This window comes from Quercus robur, chromosome 11, assembly GCF_932294415.1.
Source record: "Quercus robur chromosome 11, dhQueRobu3.1, whole genome shotgun sequence".
NCBI classification, from domain to species: Eukaryota; Viridiplantae; Streptophyta; class Magnoliopsida; order Fagales; family Fagaceae; genus Quercus; species Quercus robur.
In genome coordinates, this window is record NC_065544.1 from 51,207,964 (window position 1) to 51,221,759 (window position 13,796).

Consider the following 13,796-nt stretch of genomic DNA (forward strand, 5'->3'; position numbering starts at 1 on the left):
ATTTTTTTTGAAGAAAAGTCTGTTTTACAATAGCATGCAATTTATCTATGAATTGAATCCTTAAAAGGATGAAGATGTATCCATTATATTTTACTATTGTTCTACTCTATTTATTAAGTTTTGTTTTAGGTTTTTGCTCTAAAAATAATCGCATGACAATAAAAGATAACGACAACTAAGTTTTTATATTTATCTAAAAAATTGATAGAGATGTATAGAAAAAAAATCGATAAGAACATTTATAATTTTGTGTCTATCCATAAGGTGTTTAAAAAAAAATTAAAGGTTGATATTAGTAGTTGTATACGTGTATTAAATAAACGTTGATATGAAATATTAGTGTGAAACCAAAATTCTAATCCCCTAAAATGCTAGAACTCATAAATCTCCTATTGCTAATTATATAAATCACTTAGAAATTATAGATAAATTAATAATAAAAAGATTAGATGAAGAATTTTTGGATTGTATTCAAATTGAAATTTTTATCAACTTAGAAATTATAGGAGAAGAGGATAAGAACAATATATATATAAATATATATTAAAAATCTAATAAAAATTTTATAAAAAAATAATTAGATTATTATTTTTCATTTTACAGATAACTATAATTTACTTACTTATATATCATGATTACACATGCATAATAGTTGGTGATCTATATGAGTTGTACATGTAATGGAGTTGCAATATCATGATATTGTATGACTAAGAGTGAGAGCATGTTTGTGTGAGCACACTTTAGAATAACTTTTAATTTCATGTATGTTTTCTTCTTAAAAAAAAAAAAAAAAATCATGTATGCTTGCAAGGGTTACATATATATCGATCCGGTAACAATGGAAGCTTCATCTTTGAGATAAAGAACTAATGTAATGCTCAAGGAAGCTACCTGAAAAGGTCAAAAGAATCAATAGAGTATAGAAGAAGTAATCAAGAAGAAAAAGAAAATATATTATGCTCATAATATGCACGACTTCGCCCTTTTGCATAAAAATTTTTGTTGAACAATTAATTAAACTATTGTCTCTTGATATAATATAATGGAGGTGGTGTACTGTAAGGCATCCTTGTGCTACCCAAGGTGAAGAAAATGGAAAGCGTCTATATGTGTTTTCTTCAATGAGGCCTGAGGATGAAAAAGGTGGGGTGTGAATTAGGACCATTCATTTTTTGAGGGAAGATTCTAATTTGAAAATTTGAATGGAAGGAGAGCGGGACAGGGGTTAGAGCATCCACAGCAACTGTGGCAAAAATTATGCCATTTTGCCACATTAAAGACCTACTTTATTATTTTACCACATCATTTTACAACATCTCATTTATCAGATGTTTTATCATTCAATTCTATACATTAAAATAATATATACTACTCATTAAAATAATATATTATCTCAACCACCAACAACAAACAAATACCAATCACCAAGCAACAACATCCACCAACCACCACTGTCGCAACAACACCGACCAGCCACCACCGGCACAACCATCACTTCACCACCACACATGCCCAGCAAGGTAGCAACCACCACCACCACCACCACCCCACCATCACACACCCAGCAAGGTAGAAACCACCAACAAAACAGGAAAAAAAAAAAAAAAAAAAAACACCAGCAAATACCAATCACCACGCACAGCCACCACCCAAATGCCAAACCACCACCGATTCAAACAAACAAATAGCCATCGATTCAAACAGAGAGGAGAGGGCCATCACCCCACAGCCCACCACCACTGCCACTGTCACCGCCCATAGCCCACAACCCACCTCCACCATCAGATCAACCCAAATTACAGCAAAAAAAAAAAATTAAAAAAAAAAAAAAAAAAAACCCACAACCAGAGAGAGGCAGAGTGGCTGGAGCGTGGCTGAGCGTGAGATCGATGGCGGCCTCGAGGTGAGATCGGTGAGATCAAGCATGGGTGAGATCGAGCGTAGCTAGAGCGTGGGTGAGATCGAGTGGCTGGAGCGAGATCGAGCTTGGCGGAGCGCGCAGTCGTCGTCGGAGCTACGCCGTCGTCGCTGACAGTAAACATCCTGGACTGTTCGAAGAGAGAGGGAACCGGTACAGGGAGAAGAGAGAGGGAATCGGAGAGTGAGAGAGGAGAAAAGAAAAAATGAAGAAGAGAGAGGGAACCGGAGAATGAGAGAGGAGAAAAGAAAGAAAATGAAGAGAGAGGAGAGAGAAAAGGGAATATAAAATAATAAAATTTTTACAACATCTGTCCGTACCGTTGCAAATTTGCAACGGTACTGTTCATATGTGGTATAATTTTTGCCATTTGGAACATCTGATAAAGCTCCATTTTTGTGTTTGGTGTGCTAAATGTGCCAAAAATTTGGCATTTGGCACATTTAGCACATCTGCTGTGGGTACTCTTATGAAAGCTATGTTCAACTGGAGATGGAAGCATGGAATTGAACTTAACTATGGAAAAAATAGAGATTTATGTGAAAAATTATTAATTGCTTGTTATTTATAATTGCACAAATAGAACAACCTATATTCTCCCTCAATAATCCTAAACATCTAATCTATATATATACTCAACTCCAACAAAATAAAACAATTAAAAACAATAGTATATAAAAATTGGCCAAATGGCTCAAGCTCATGTAAAGAGGTCTAATTTTGGGTGACTTGGTAGCCACAAAGAGCATTTCATTGAAACTGTTCCTTTCTTGCTCACAATTTTTCTATTTGTAAACCTCTTTACAACTTTCTTATATACATATTTGAGTTCTTCTAAAAGCATAACAAAATCTTACAATATTTTCAAGTTGAGAGGTCAACTTAATCCACAACAGTTTAAAACAATAATATTGTGAAAATGTTGTAAGATTTGTTGCGTTTCTACTCTCAAGACTTTCTCATTCCCCTTTTTTGGTACGCTCAGTTCTTCATTACTATTCCATTTTCTGTCTCTTCAAATCTTTACTTTTTTTCTTTCTTCGAATCCCAATCATACCTAACCTAACCTTCTTTGTTGTTAAGTCCTCTTGGCTAACCGTGCTGCTTACAATAATGCTACCACCGACATCGTTCTACGCCAATATTATAAAGCCATAAGCAATTAGATAATACCAGTTAGATTATGATCAATAGATATAAATTAAAGAAATACAAAGAGAAACAAATTTTAAACAACAGAAATGTGTGATTTGGATAAAGAACTAACACTTGGGTTAGGTCTAGGGTTTTCAGGATTCCCTTGCCAATGTATTTTGACATGGAAATTTTCCAAAAAGCACATGAAGTATATGAGATTAGAAATAATCAAAACCAAAATCGTTGTAAGCCAAAGATCAATATATTGGTAAAGTATAAGAAGGAAGGCAATCCTCTCAATCCAAAATGCAAGAGCCATAGCATCCATTGTCACCTTCATGCTTGCAACAAAAAATTAATAATTTTTTTAATTTATAAAAAAAATGAAAAATAAAAAACACTTAGAAGTTGGAGATTAATAACTTGCACATCGATTCTCAAAAATAAAAAAATAAAAAAATAACTTGCACATCCCACTACATATAATATGTGCAATTAATAACACATTACCAAGAAATACGTGGAATATTTTGAACATGAATAGCAAATATAAGGCCTATGGGATTCCTTTCGGTGTTCATAGTATATCATGGATTTCTAGATTCGTATTATTAATTTGAGAAAAAAAATCTACAAATACGATAAAATTTCCTAACATTTTTCACAACACTCTTAATTTGAGTTATGATGGATTCTAGGTATAATTTATTTTATTTTATTTTGACCCATGCTATTCTCAAACTTCAGCTAGTTGGAAAAAGGTTCAATTCAATGAAAATTAATAATTATTATTAGAAGTGAGGAGTGAGAACCCATAATTAATTCTGGGTACCTATGAATCCCACATTCAGTGTAGTTAATAATTTTCCAATTTTGTTCTATGATTCATGTGAGAGGTACACATTTACATTTGGTTTGTTTCTTGTAGAAAATCTTTTGTAAAAATAGTTTTTTTACATTTAATTTTTTTAACTACAATTTTTCTTATTATTTATAATTGTGTGGTTCAATGGTTACTTCTTAGCCTAAAAGAGGCTCGAATTCGAATCCTAGAGACAAAAATATGACATTGGTTTAATTAAGAGACTTTCACCTCTTAAAACCAAGAGTCCGTTTGGATTGAGGAGAGAATAAAGTAAATTAGAATTGACCCAAAATTAGTCTATTTTTAGTCAACTCTACTCTACTCTCATCTACTCTCTCTCCCTTCCCTCTCAATCCAAACGAGTTTCCTAGGTGGACTAAGTTTAGATTATGACTTAACCCACTTGGTCGAGCCAGCTTGTTGCTTCCAGCCAACATGGGTCGGGCTGACTGTTGAGATATAGGATTTAATCCAATTTTTTTTAAGAAGGTAGGTTTAATCTACTTGATAAAATTTGTATGACCCTATGACCCCTTGTAGTGGCGTTTTCTTTAGCTACAATAAATGTGAAGGAGACAATTTCCCTTACTATTACTTATTTGATGGACAACTTTGCGACCCCATACTATGAAAATTCCTAAGGGTTTTATTTTTTATTTTTTATTTTCAAGAATAATTTCATTAAAAAGACTCATTTGGAACTATTTCAGGTGTATATATAGCCTTATTTGGAATTTGAGTTTTCTAAGGGATGAGTTTTAATGTGAAGAACTCAACTCTCTTAAACTCGAGTTCCTTAAAAAATAAAAATAAAAATAAAAAAAACTAGGAACTTAAAAACATCTTAGCTCATGTTTTTCTCCATGGTCCATAAAACTCGAGTTTTTGAAAATTGAGTTCCACCTAGGCAAATGAGGTTATATAACTAAATAATTTTAAATGAAGCTTCTTAACAAAATTGTTCTTGAAAATCAAATACTAGGCCAAAAAAGGCATACCTAAGGACTTGTTTGGATGAGCAGTGGGTTGAAATAAAGTTATTTATCAGCATATTTAGCTTATACATATCTTTTTAAAACTTTTTTTTTCGTTTTGGGTATTAATGTTTAATAGGATATTTGCTCAAATCCAATTATGAATCAATGTAAATAAATTTTCTCAAACAAGTATTAAGCAATTTTTTTAAGAACTAAGCATGGTTATTAGTGTCACAGATGGTTACTCAAGAGGATAAAGATCTATCTATTATATTTTTACCTTTTTACTATTGTTCTACTCTCTTTATTAAGTTTTTTTTTCTTTTTTTAGGTTTCTGTTCTAAAATTAATTATTATCATGTGATTAATTTTAGAACAAATTACCAATACCATTCTTATGATCTTACCTCCAACTGTTGAATCATTATGAGCTTTATTTTGTGACATTTATTTTTGTAATTAGTTTCACAAGGCATTTCTATTGAGTAAGTTTAGAATCACACCCTTTACCACACCATATTTTACAACTATTATATGTAGTAAATCGTGACTAGTTGATTATTACTTTCACATAAACTTATTATTTTTTTCACCACTTAGTTTGCCACATCAAAATTATGACAAAAAAGTGTGTGATAATAGATTTTTTTTCTTCTATTAAAATGAATGGAGTCTGATGATGATGTGGCAAGTACAAACATCATCTATTAAAAAATAATTTAAAAGAAAAAAACAATTGTGCTATCCAAAATCCTATGTTATACTAGTGATTTTGAGACTCGGATAAATTCATTACCTTGACATTTTGAATAAAATAGTCATTTTCTTTAATCATTTCTCAAAAGTTGATTTTGACCCTAAATTATCAAATTCTATTAAAATTAACACCTCATAAAGCTAATTATATTAGAACTAAGTATCACCAAATAAAGCACATGTAAATTTCATGATTTAATTAAGGATAATAATTTTTGTACTTTGTACTTTTTTTTTTCGATAAAAAAGTAATAAGTCTAAAGAGTCAAAGATAAAAAAATTTCCAACTAGTGACAAATTTTTATTAATAAGTAAAATATAAAAATAATTAATATTACACATTTACCATGCACACACACTGACATTGATTGAAAAAGAAATGTTTACAACATATGCAACAACGAGCATGGTATAAGATTTTCCAAGAAAATAATATCACTAGTAGCGGTGAGCATAGTATTAGAAAAAAAAAAAATTTTGAGAATTTTTAACTGTAGTGAAAAAATATTTTTTAAAAAATCATATCTTTAACATTACTATTAGAAAACCTAGGAGGTTGGCTGAATTAGTTGGGTTATCGATCTCAAAGTACTTGTATTAGGCTCGATTTGGTGTGCTCCCTAGTTCGAGTCCTGCTACCTGCACTTTGAAAAGAATTTTTTGGGCCAGCGTTTTACCCCCCACCCAATACAAACAATGATTAATCTCTAATTAAAAGCCTTGAGGAAACACGGTAGTAGACCAAAAAAAAAAAAAACATTACTATTAGAAGTAAAAAATAAAAAATAAAGAAAATCCTCTCCCCCTGTGAAATCACATGGAGTTGAGTCTCACTCACAGTGACTCAGTTGACTAGTGGTTGTTATCCGAAAGCAGATACTGTTAGGTAGGACCCACAGGTGAAACATTCTCAACGTTGATTGGCCTTTAACACCCGCCAGCCAATCCCATTCCGCCACGTAATCAACTCAGTCACTTTTCCGAGTGACCAAGCGAAAGGAAATGAAATCAAAATGCTCGGGAATCTGGAATCTAAAATCCCAGGATTTCAAATTCCTCCTCTTCTTTTTTTCCACTCCGCTAAACTAAAATGTCGTCTTCTTGTCTGTAAAACCAAAATTTACACAAAACCCGATATTTCCGGAAACTCTCTCACGCAGCTTCCGATTTTTCGGCCGATACAAAACAAAAAATGGCCGATTATCTTCCTCTACCGGACTCCGAAACCGCCGATACACGCCCCGCACGTGTCGCCTCCCTCGACGTCTTTCGCGGCCTCTGCGTCTTCGTAATCTCTCTCTCTCTCTCTCTTCGATTTCTCATTCGCTTCGTTGTTTTTAGTTGTTGAACTGTGTGTGTGTGTGTGTGTGTGTGTGTGTGTGTGTGTTTTTGTTTTTGTTGTTTTTTGAAGCAAAGCAAAATAGTTCATCTTTGTTTTGCTTTAAATGCAAATAGTCAACGGCATTTTTGTTGACTAAGTTTCTGTTTGGTTACCCAGAAAATGTAGCCCAAGAAACTTTTTTTTTTTTTTTTTTTTAATAAAGTGGTTGAATGTTAATTTTAGCTAGAAAAGTACAGTGCTTGGTTTATTTATTTATTTATTTATGATTTATATATTTTTATTTATCTTGCAGCTGATGATGGTAGTTGATTATGGAGGCTTTATGTTTCCAATAATTACTCATTCTCCATGGAATGGTCTTCAATTGGCTGATTTTGTAATGCCTTTCTTTCTATTTGTTGCTGGGGTTTCTCTTGCACTTGTTTACAAGGTACTCTCTCATACACTTCCCTACCTAGAAAACATGACTATCTAATTTGTTTTATTTTTGTCTTTCAATATGTGTTTATCCCTATGAAAGATATATTATGGTTAGTTTTCTTGCAGTACAAGTAATGTTAGTATAAGTGAGATTAGAATTATTTTGTTTAACTGATAAAGTCTCTTGTTTTCGACGAAGGGACTAAAAAAGAAACCAATTTGTGTCAGTTTCCCAGTAGGGGGCGAATGCCCTTGGATTACCTGGCAATTGGTTTTGGTGGGTGGGGTCAATAGCTTGTAGGTTTTACTACTATCTAGAAACAAGTTCAAATTGCTCTTCTTTAGAAAGGTTCCCTATGTTGTAAAAATAAAAAATAGAGATAAATCAATATGGAGTTCTGTTAAAGTATTGGGTTTAATGTTGATGTAATGGCCTAATAAAAAATAGAGATAAATCAATATGGAGTTCTGTTAAAGTATTGGGTTTAATGTTGATGTAATGGCTTGAGAGGCGCAATTGTGTTGTTAGTCCATGTAGGGCTAACTCTAATTTCTAGTCTCTATACATATCACTGTAATAGTTGACTTGAGTATATAGTAAAGATGTAGCTGTTAGGGTTTTATCCCGTGGATGTAGGCTTTTGGCTGAACCACGTAATTTGTTGTGTTCTTCTCACCTTCTTGCCTCCACTTCTCTATATTATTTTATTCCTGTCTTTAACAAGTTCAAATCCTATTGTATCTATCTAAAAAAACAAGGAAAAAAAAAATTACTTTGCTTAGTTTGCAAATATATGGGCCTACAATGAGTTTTGACCGTAATATCTTTAACCATCCAAATGCAAGATCTACTTGGTTTTTATGGTTCTTGTTTATTTAGTGTATTTAGAGTTTTTTAGTAATTAAGGGTTGCTTTCCATTTTCAATTGCAGAAAGTAACAAACAGAGTGGAGGCTACATGGAAGGCAGTGTTTAGGGCAGCAAAACTTTTTCTTCTAGGTGTTTTTTTGCAAGGTAAAAACCCTTGGTAAATATTTGTGTAGGCCCTTTCGTTACTCATATTGTGGCCTATTTGAACCTGCATTGCTTATTGGGCATGCTGAATTCTAAAAGCAATGTGTTGGGGGTGAGAGATATTATGTTAATTGTTCTTTTCAAATATGATATGACAAAAAAAGCGGAGTTGAAATATAAGGGGTGTGTGTGCCATGTAGTGGATCATATAGCAATGATGGGCTTTTTTGGCTGGAACTATTGTGCGGTGCCATATTCGCTTCTCGGTTTATGTAGTTGTCTATTTTAGTGATCCTTTTGTAGGTGTGCCAAAGTTGTTCATGTTCTATTGACTATATAGAGTCATTTCACAGGTGGTTATCTGCATGGAGTAACTTCCTTGACGTATGGTGTTGACATTGAAAAAATAAGGTGGATGGGCATTTTGCAGGTGTGGTTTAATTTCCATTCAAACTTTTTTAGCCAGTTCTTATATAAGAATGATTGGAAGAATCATATTGTGAAGTAGATTATATATATTTATATGATCGTTCAAATTCAAGACATGATTATTTTTCAAAAGTTTTACTGCCAAATCAGTACTTATTTAGCAAGCTAGTTAAGGCTACATGCCACTAGTACTCTTCCTTGTTCGTGCATTTTTTATTGATGAGTTTACTTTTGACTTTTCCCAAGGAAAAAGTGATCATCACATGGATTGGCCATATCACTTGCTTAGGCAGAGTTATTGGGCTGTAGAATTAGTTGCAGAAAAGCATCTATTTATTTCATCCCCTTGTTCTAAACTCATTATTATTTTCTCCAGAGGATATCTATTGGATACGTTGTTGCGGCTTTATGTGAGATATGGCTTCCATATAGGACATGGAGGGAAGTAGGATTTTTCAAAGGTTACTACTGGCATTGGTAAGGTCTTAATTTTTGGCTATTTCACTCTATTAGTCAAATTCATTTTAAATATGATAATCTCCACTTTCAATGTTCAGTAATCACTCCTATTTTCTTGATACAAGCCTAGAATTTCTTTTCCTCCCTCACTTTATAGGTTGATAAGCTGGGTTAGACAAATATTTGATCTAATTATTAAACCAAATTTAGGAAAAACAAAGTGTAAATATATGTGTGTAGGGGATAGCTCATTACTGGAGTAAATCATTGAATTGAATGTCACTGAGAAAAATACAGAAGAAATAAAACCTCTTTTAGAGTCATCAAAACGATTGTGAAAGCACATTTGCATTTACAGTATGACTTTTCATTACTTGTACATGGGGAGATGGGTTCCAACTCCAAAAGGTTGAATTACACAATACCATTTGCCCACTGTTAAGCTTATCTAGGTTGCAAATCCACTTAAAATAGCATTTATTGAATAATTAGATTACTTGATTTTCTTCAAAACACTCTGCTATTTTCTTCCTTATTTCATGTTTCATTTTTATTAACACAAAATATTTTGATTTTTTGTTTCCACCTGCATTTTGCCCAATTTTATTTTCTTAATTGTAGGTGTGTTGCATTTTCACTGTCAGCAATATACTTGTGGTTATCATATGCTTTATACGTACCAGATTGGCAGTTCATGGTACCAGCCTCAGCCTCTTCATTGCCTTCATCAAATGATAGTTATGTTTACACGGTGAGAACACTCTCAGCAGTCAGCATATTTCTTATTATTATGGTTCAATTACTCTGTTCTACTTGATGATATTGCTTTAAGTATGGAATGGTGTGTGAAGTGCTTAGATGAATTTGTGTGTATGTGTGTGTTGATGCAATGGGAAAGCACAGGGAAAGTAAATGACTAACCCTAATTATACCTTAATTTCATAGAACCCACAAGGTTTGAGATTTGAAATACCAGATGGAGAAGATGAAACATACTGAATTTTTAATTATTGATAAATGACTGGAATTTTTATTGTAGGTGAAATGTGGTGTAAGAGGTGATCTTGGACCTGGCTGCAATTCTGCTGGAATGATTGACCGTTACATTCTGGGATTTGATCATATGTATATGAAACCTGGTTACAGAAACCTGAAGGTATTTGCAAGTTGAACTTTGTTATCATTAGAATGCTTCCCAATATTCTCGACAAGTCGATGACTAATTCAAATCCATTTTACAGGAGTGCAATATATCTGCCAATGGCCAAGTTTCAGAGAGCTCACCTCCCTGGTGTCATGCTCCTTTTGATCCGGAAGGTATCTTAAGGTGGTCAATTAAACCTTCTTCACTGTCATACTTTCTTAGGTCCTACATTTTGTTTGTTTCACTTCCAATTTACGCCAACCTGCTGTCTTTGTGTTCGGCAGATAGATTTTGTGTCCAGCATTGGTCATTGCTATCTTATGTCATAGCTAACAGAAGTTCAGGCTTTTTAATTCAAATACTATCAACTTGTTCAGTTGAAAGGGAGCCTTGGAAGAGGAGGTCATCTTAGCATGCTTAGTATAGATGATACTGTTGATTTCCCCTCTTTCGCAAGCAGTTTTGCTACACCACCTGCCAGTGTAGCTAGTCTATTTATGCATGTTTGCTACTTATTTTTGAACAGTCATTCTTTGGCAAAGCCATCACAGCTGACACTCAGGTTGTCCCCTTATAAAAGAAAAGTAAATTTAGAAGCAACCCCTACTAGATTATAATTTACTCTCGTTACTTGGCAAGCATTTTTCATCTCTCACTGCTGATTATTAGTATGTTAACTATAGATTTCTTATTGTTATTATTATACATGCACTTTCCTCAACCCATGATCCAATTCAAGAACACATTGGATAGTTGGGTGCCTTTTTAATTTTTATAGTACTGATCTTTGCTTAAGCATTAATAACTGCTCTTTTCTTTGTCCATCTTTCAACTGATATTAATTTATAAACATTTTACTTGTTTGCAGCTCCTTAACAGCAGCTGTGACTTGCATTATTGGACTTCAATATGGACACATTCTTGCTCACTTACAGGTGAAATATTTAAGCAATCTTGATAGCATTGCCTAAACCTAAACTGTATGTGCCATATCCTCAATGTGTACAAGAATGCAGGATCCTATTGGGACCTAGAACATAAATTTAGTGGTGGAACACATTATTACTTGAAAGATCATTAACTGTTGAGATTAATATAAATATTAAAAAGATTACACTATAGATCTTACCCTTGGAATCCATTGTGCTTATCTCTTCTCTGTTATATTGAAAACAGTTTTTTCGCCGTCTTGTCTACCACATTGATCAAGTTTTCAGGAACTTCGAACTTTTTTTAGTCTTCTACCTTTTGTTATGACATTTTGGACTTCTTTATCATACAAATAATTTTCAGGATCACAAAGGGCGCCTAAACAACTGGTCCCTATTTTCAATTTCATCGGTTGTCCTCGGACTGTTCCTTGCCATCATAGGTATGCACTTTAATGGCTAATACTTTTAAACATTAGACAGTACTACATGTACGTTACTACACAGATTGATTTGGCCGGCTCTTCATTGTCTTTTAGCAATTCTATATTTGACAATTTGTCTTTGGTTTAGGTATGCTTTGATAAACCATTATACTGATAAGTCTATTTTTGTGTCAGGCATCCCTATAAATAAATCTCTGTATACAGTCAGTTATATGCTGATTACTTCTGCATCAGCGGGGATCACATTTTGTGCATTTTATTTGTTGGTGAGTTCTCAGAGCCAATGCTCTCTCTTTGAAGGTTAAATTTCTGTAGGCAAATTCATAAGTTTGATGTTGAACTTTAAAACAATTGCTTCCTTTCAAATTCCTAGAGAGAGAGTTTTGGTGGGTATCAATTTCAAAGTTCGTATCAGGAGATGTAGAGAAGTAATTAACTTTGTCCTCTATGAATATTCATTTTTCATACAGTTCCTTTAAATGGTTCTAAATTTACCATGCTCTCTGTTCCTAGTGAGGTATTGTATTGATACCAGGACAGAATAAACACATTCTGCATCCAAGGTTATGAACTTCCTTCCAGATCTTCACTTCTAACTTATGTAATGTACATAATAAAGGTATTAAGTTTCGTTGGAAGTACAACAATCCTACTCATTCATGAAGAAGAATGAATTCTGTAGAGAAGGCCTGAGCTAAGAGATGAAACATCAATGACTTGATCATTACTTGCACAGTTTGTAATTTTATCATGGACAATACTACTACTATCAGTATACTGTGTTGGAATTATACCATGATCCCTGCCACATACATTTACTTCTTGCCATTCATGTAGATGTACCCAGTTCATTTCCTAGATTCCTAATCTTGTAAATGTTCATTAGATGACTCTAATATTACTGACATGCTTGCCTGCCTTATTCTTCAGGTAGATGTTTATGGTTACAGATGCCTGACATCTATGTTGGAATGGATGGGATTGCATTCTTTGAGCATTTTTGTTCTAATAACTTCTAACTTGGCTATCATTGCAATTCAAGGATTCTACTTGACTGTTCCTGAAAATAACATTGTCAGTATTCAAACTTGGCAAATACCTTTTTTTACTTAAGCCCATTTGTACTCGTTGAAGTTCAAAACTAGTAACACCGTTCTTTTTTGGTGCACTTTTCTTGTTTTCCAGGTTCACTGGATCATAACACGTTTTGTGCATGCATGACATGGTTATCCAGTTCCTGCGTATTGGTTAAACCCTTGCATCTCAATCCTTGATCAGATGTTAAGATATATGCCTTAATTTCCATTCTTTAAGTTAATCTTCATTATGCTTAAAATTTTATTTTCTTAATTTCCAGTTTGGATATTTAGCATGGAGGGTGGAAAGAAGAGAGTTCTCATTAACCAGCCCTTGTTGTAGACAGCTTAGATTCTCACAATTGAGGTTAGCTTCTTCTGATTCTTCTATCAATCCTGCAGTCACTGAAGTCATCAGAGAACTACCACGTTGTATAGTTAACTCTTCAAATGTACAAGACATTTTTGGAGTCTTGGTTTATAGTGCATCAGTAAACTTCTGAATGTACATTTGATTATGAGACATCTGCTGGATTGTTAATAGAAATAGAATCTGATGTATTACATATTTGAAAGTAAAACTTGTTGGTGGCATGTTGTCACCTTTTTATTTCCAAGTAGAAAACGACAGTGTCCAATTGGGGAGACTTTGAAGTTGAATTAAGGTAATCCTGGGAGGACGGGACCTAAAGGGAAAATTAATTATATTCCACGAGCTAATGAAAGCCAAATTATGTGTGGAGTGTGAAAAACAAGTTGGAAGTAATAACTATTACAGGACTAATTACCTACATTTGGAGAGTGAAATGGAACTTTGTAATATTGCAAAATCTGCATCTTAAAGGTGGACCATATGATATTGATTCTGTTCAAGAATATAG

The 13,796-nt window shown here is 33.4% G+C and overlaps 1 protein-coding gene across 4 annotated transcripts; it reads left to right on the forward strand.

Moving 5' to 3' along the window:
- The first annotated feature begins 6,637 nt into the window (after positions 1-6,637).
- LOC126707131 (uncharacterized) lies at positions 6,638-13,532 on the forward strand. 4 transcript variants are annotated; one of them, XR_007648845.1, is made up of 14 exons: positions 6,642-6,944; positions 7,291-7,428; positions 8,351-8,432; positions 8,786-8,862; positions 9,238-9,338; positions 9,942-10,071; positions 10,360-10,476; positions 10,562-10,647; positions 11,333-11,399; positions 11,758-11,836; positions 12,014-12,105; positions 12,770-12,913; positions 13,025-13,119; positions 13,197-13,342. XR_007648845.1 is itself a non-coding variant. In XM_050406733.1 (14 exons), exons 1-13 carry the CDS (start codon positions 6,849-6,851, stop codon positions 13,058-13,060), a joined length of 1,245 nt encoding a protein of 414 aa, XP_050262690.1. In that variant the 5' UTR covers positions 6,642-6,848; the 3' UTR covers positions 13,061-13,080; positions 13,197-13,440. The 4 variants fall into 4 exon arrangements, 3 of the variants coding, with proteins under 3 accessions (XP_050262688.1, XP_050262690.1, XP_050262689.1); XM_050406733.1 differs by having other exon boundaries at positions 13,025-13,080; positions 13,197-13,440; XM_050406732.1 differs by having other exon boundaries at positions 6,644-6,944; positions 13,025-13,086; positions 13,197-13,481.
- The last annotated feature ends 264 nt before the right edge of the window (positions 13,533-13,796 follow it).

Bases quoted from the DNA above. Each gene is read 5' to 3' on its own strand.
- LOC126707131 (XM_050406731.1), top strand. From the start codon at position 6,849: ATGGCCGATTATCTTCCTCTACCGGACTCCGAAACCGCCGATACACGC. The intron at 6,945-7,290 runs GTAATCTCTCTC...TTTATCTTGCAG, and splicing joins TTCGCGGCCTCTGCGTCTTC to CTGATGATGGTAGTTGATTA. The intron at 11,400-11,757 runs GTGAAATATTTA...AATAATTTTCAG, and splicing joins ACATTCTTGCTCACTTACAG to GATCACAAAGGGCGCCTAAA.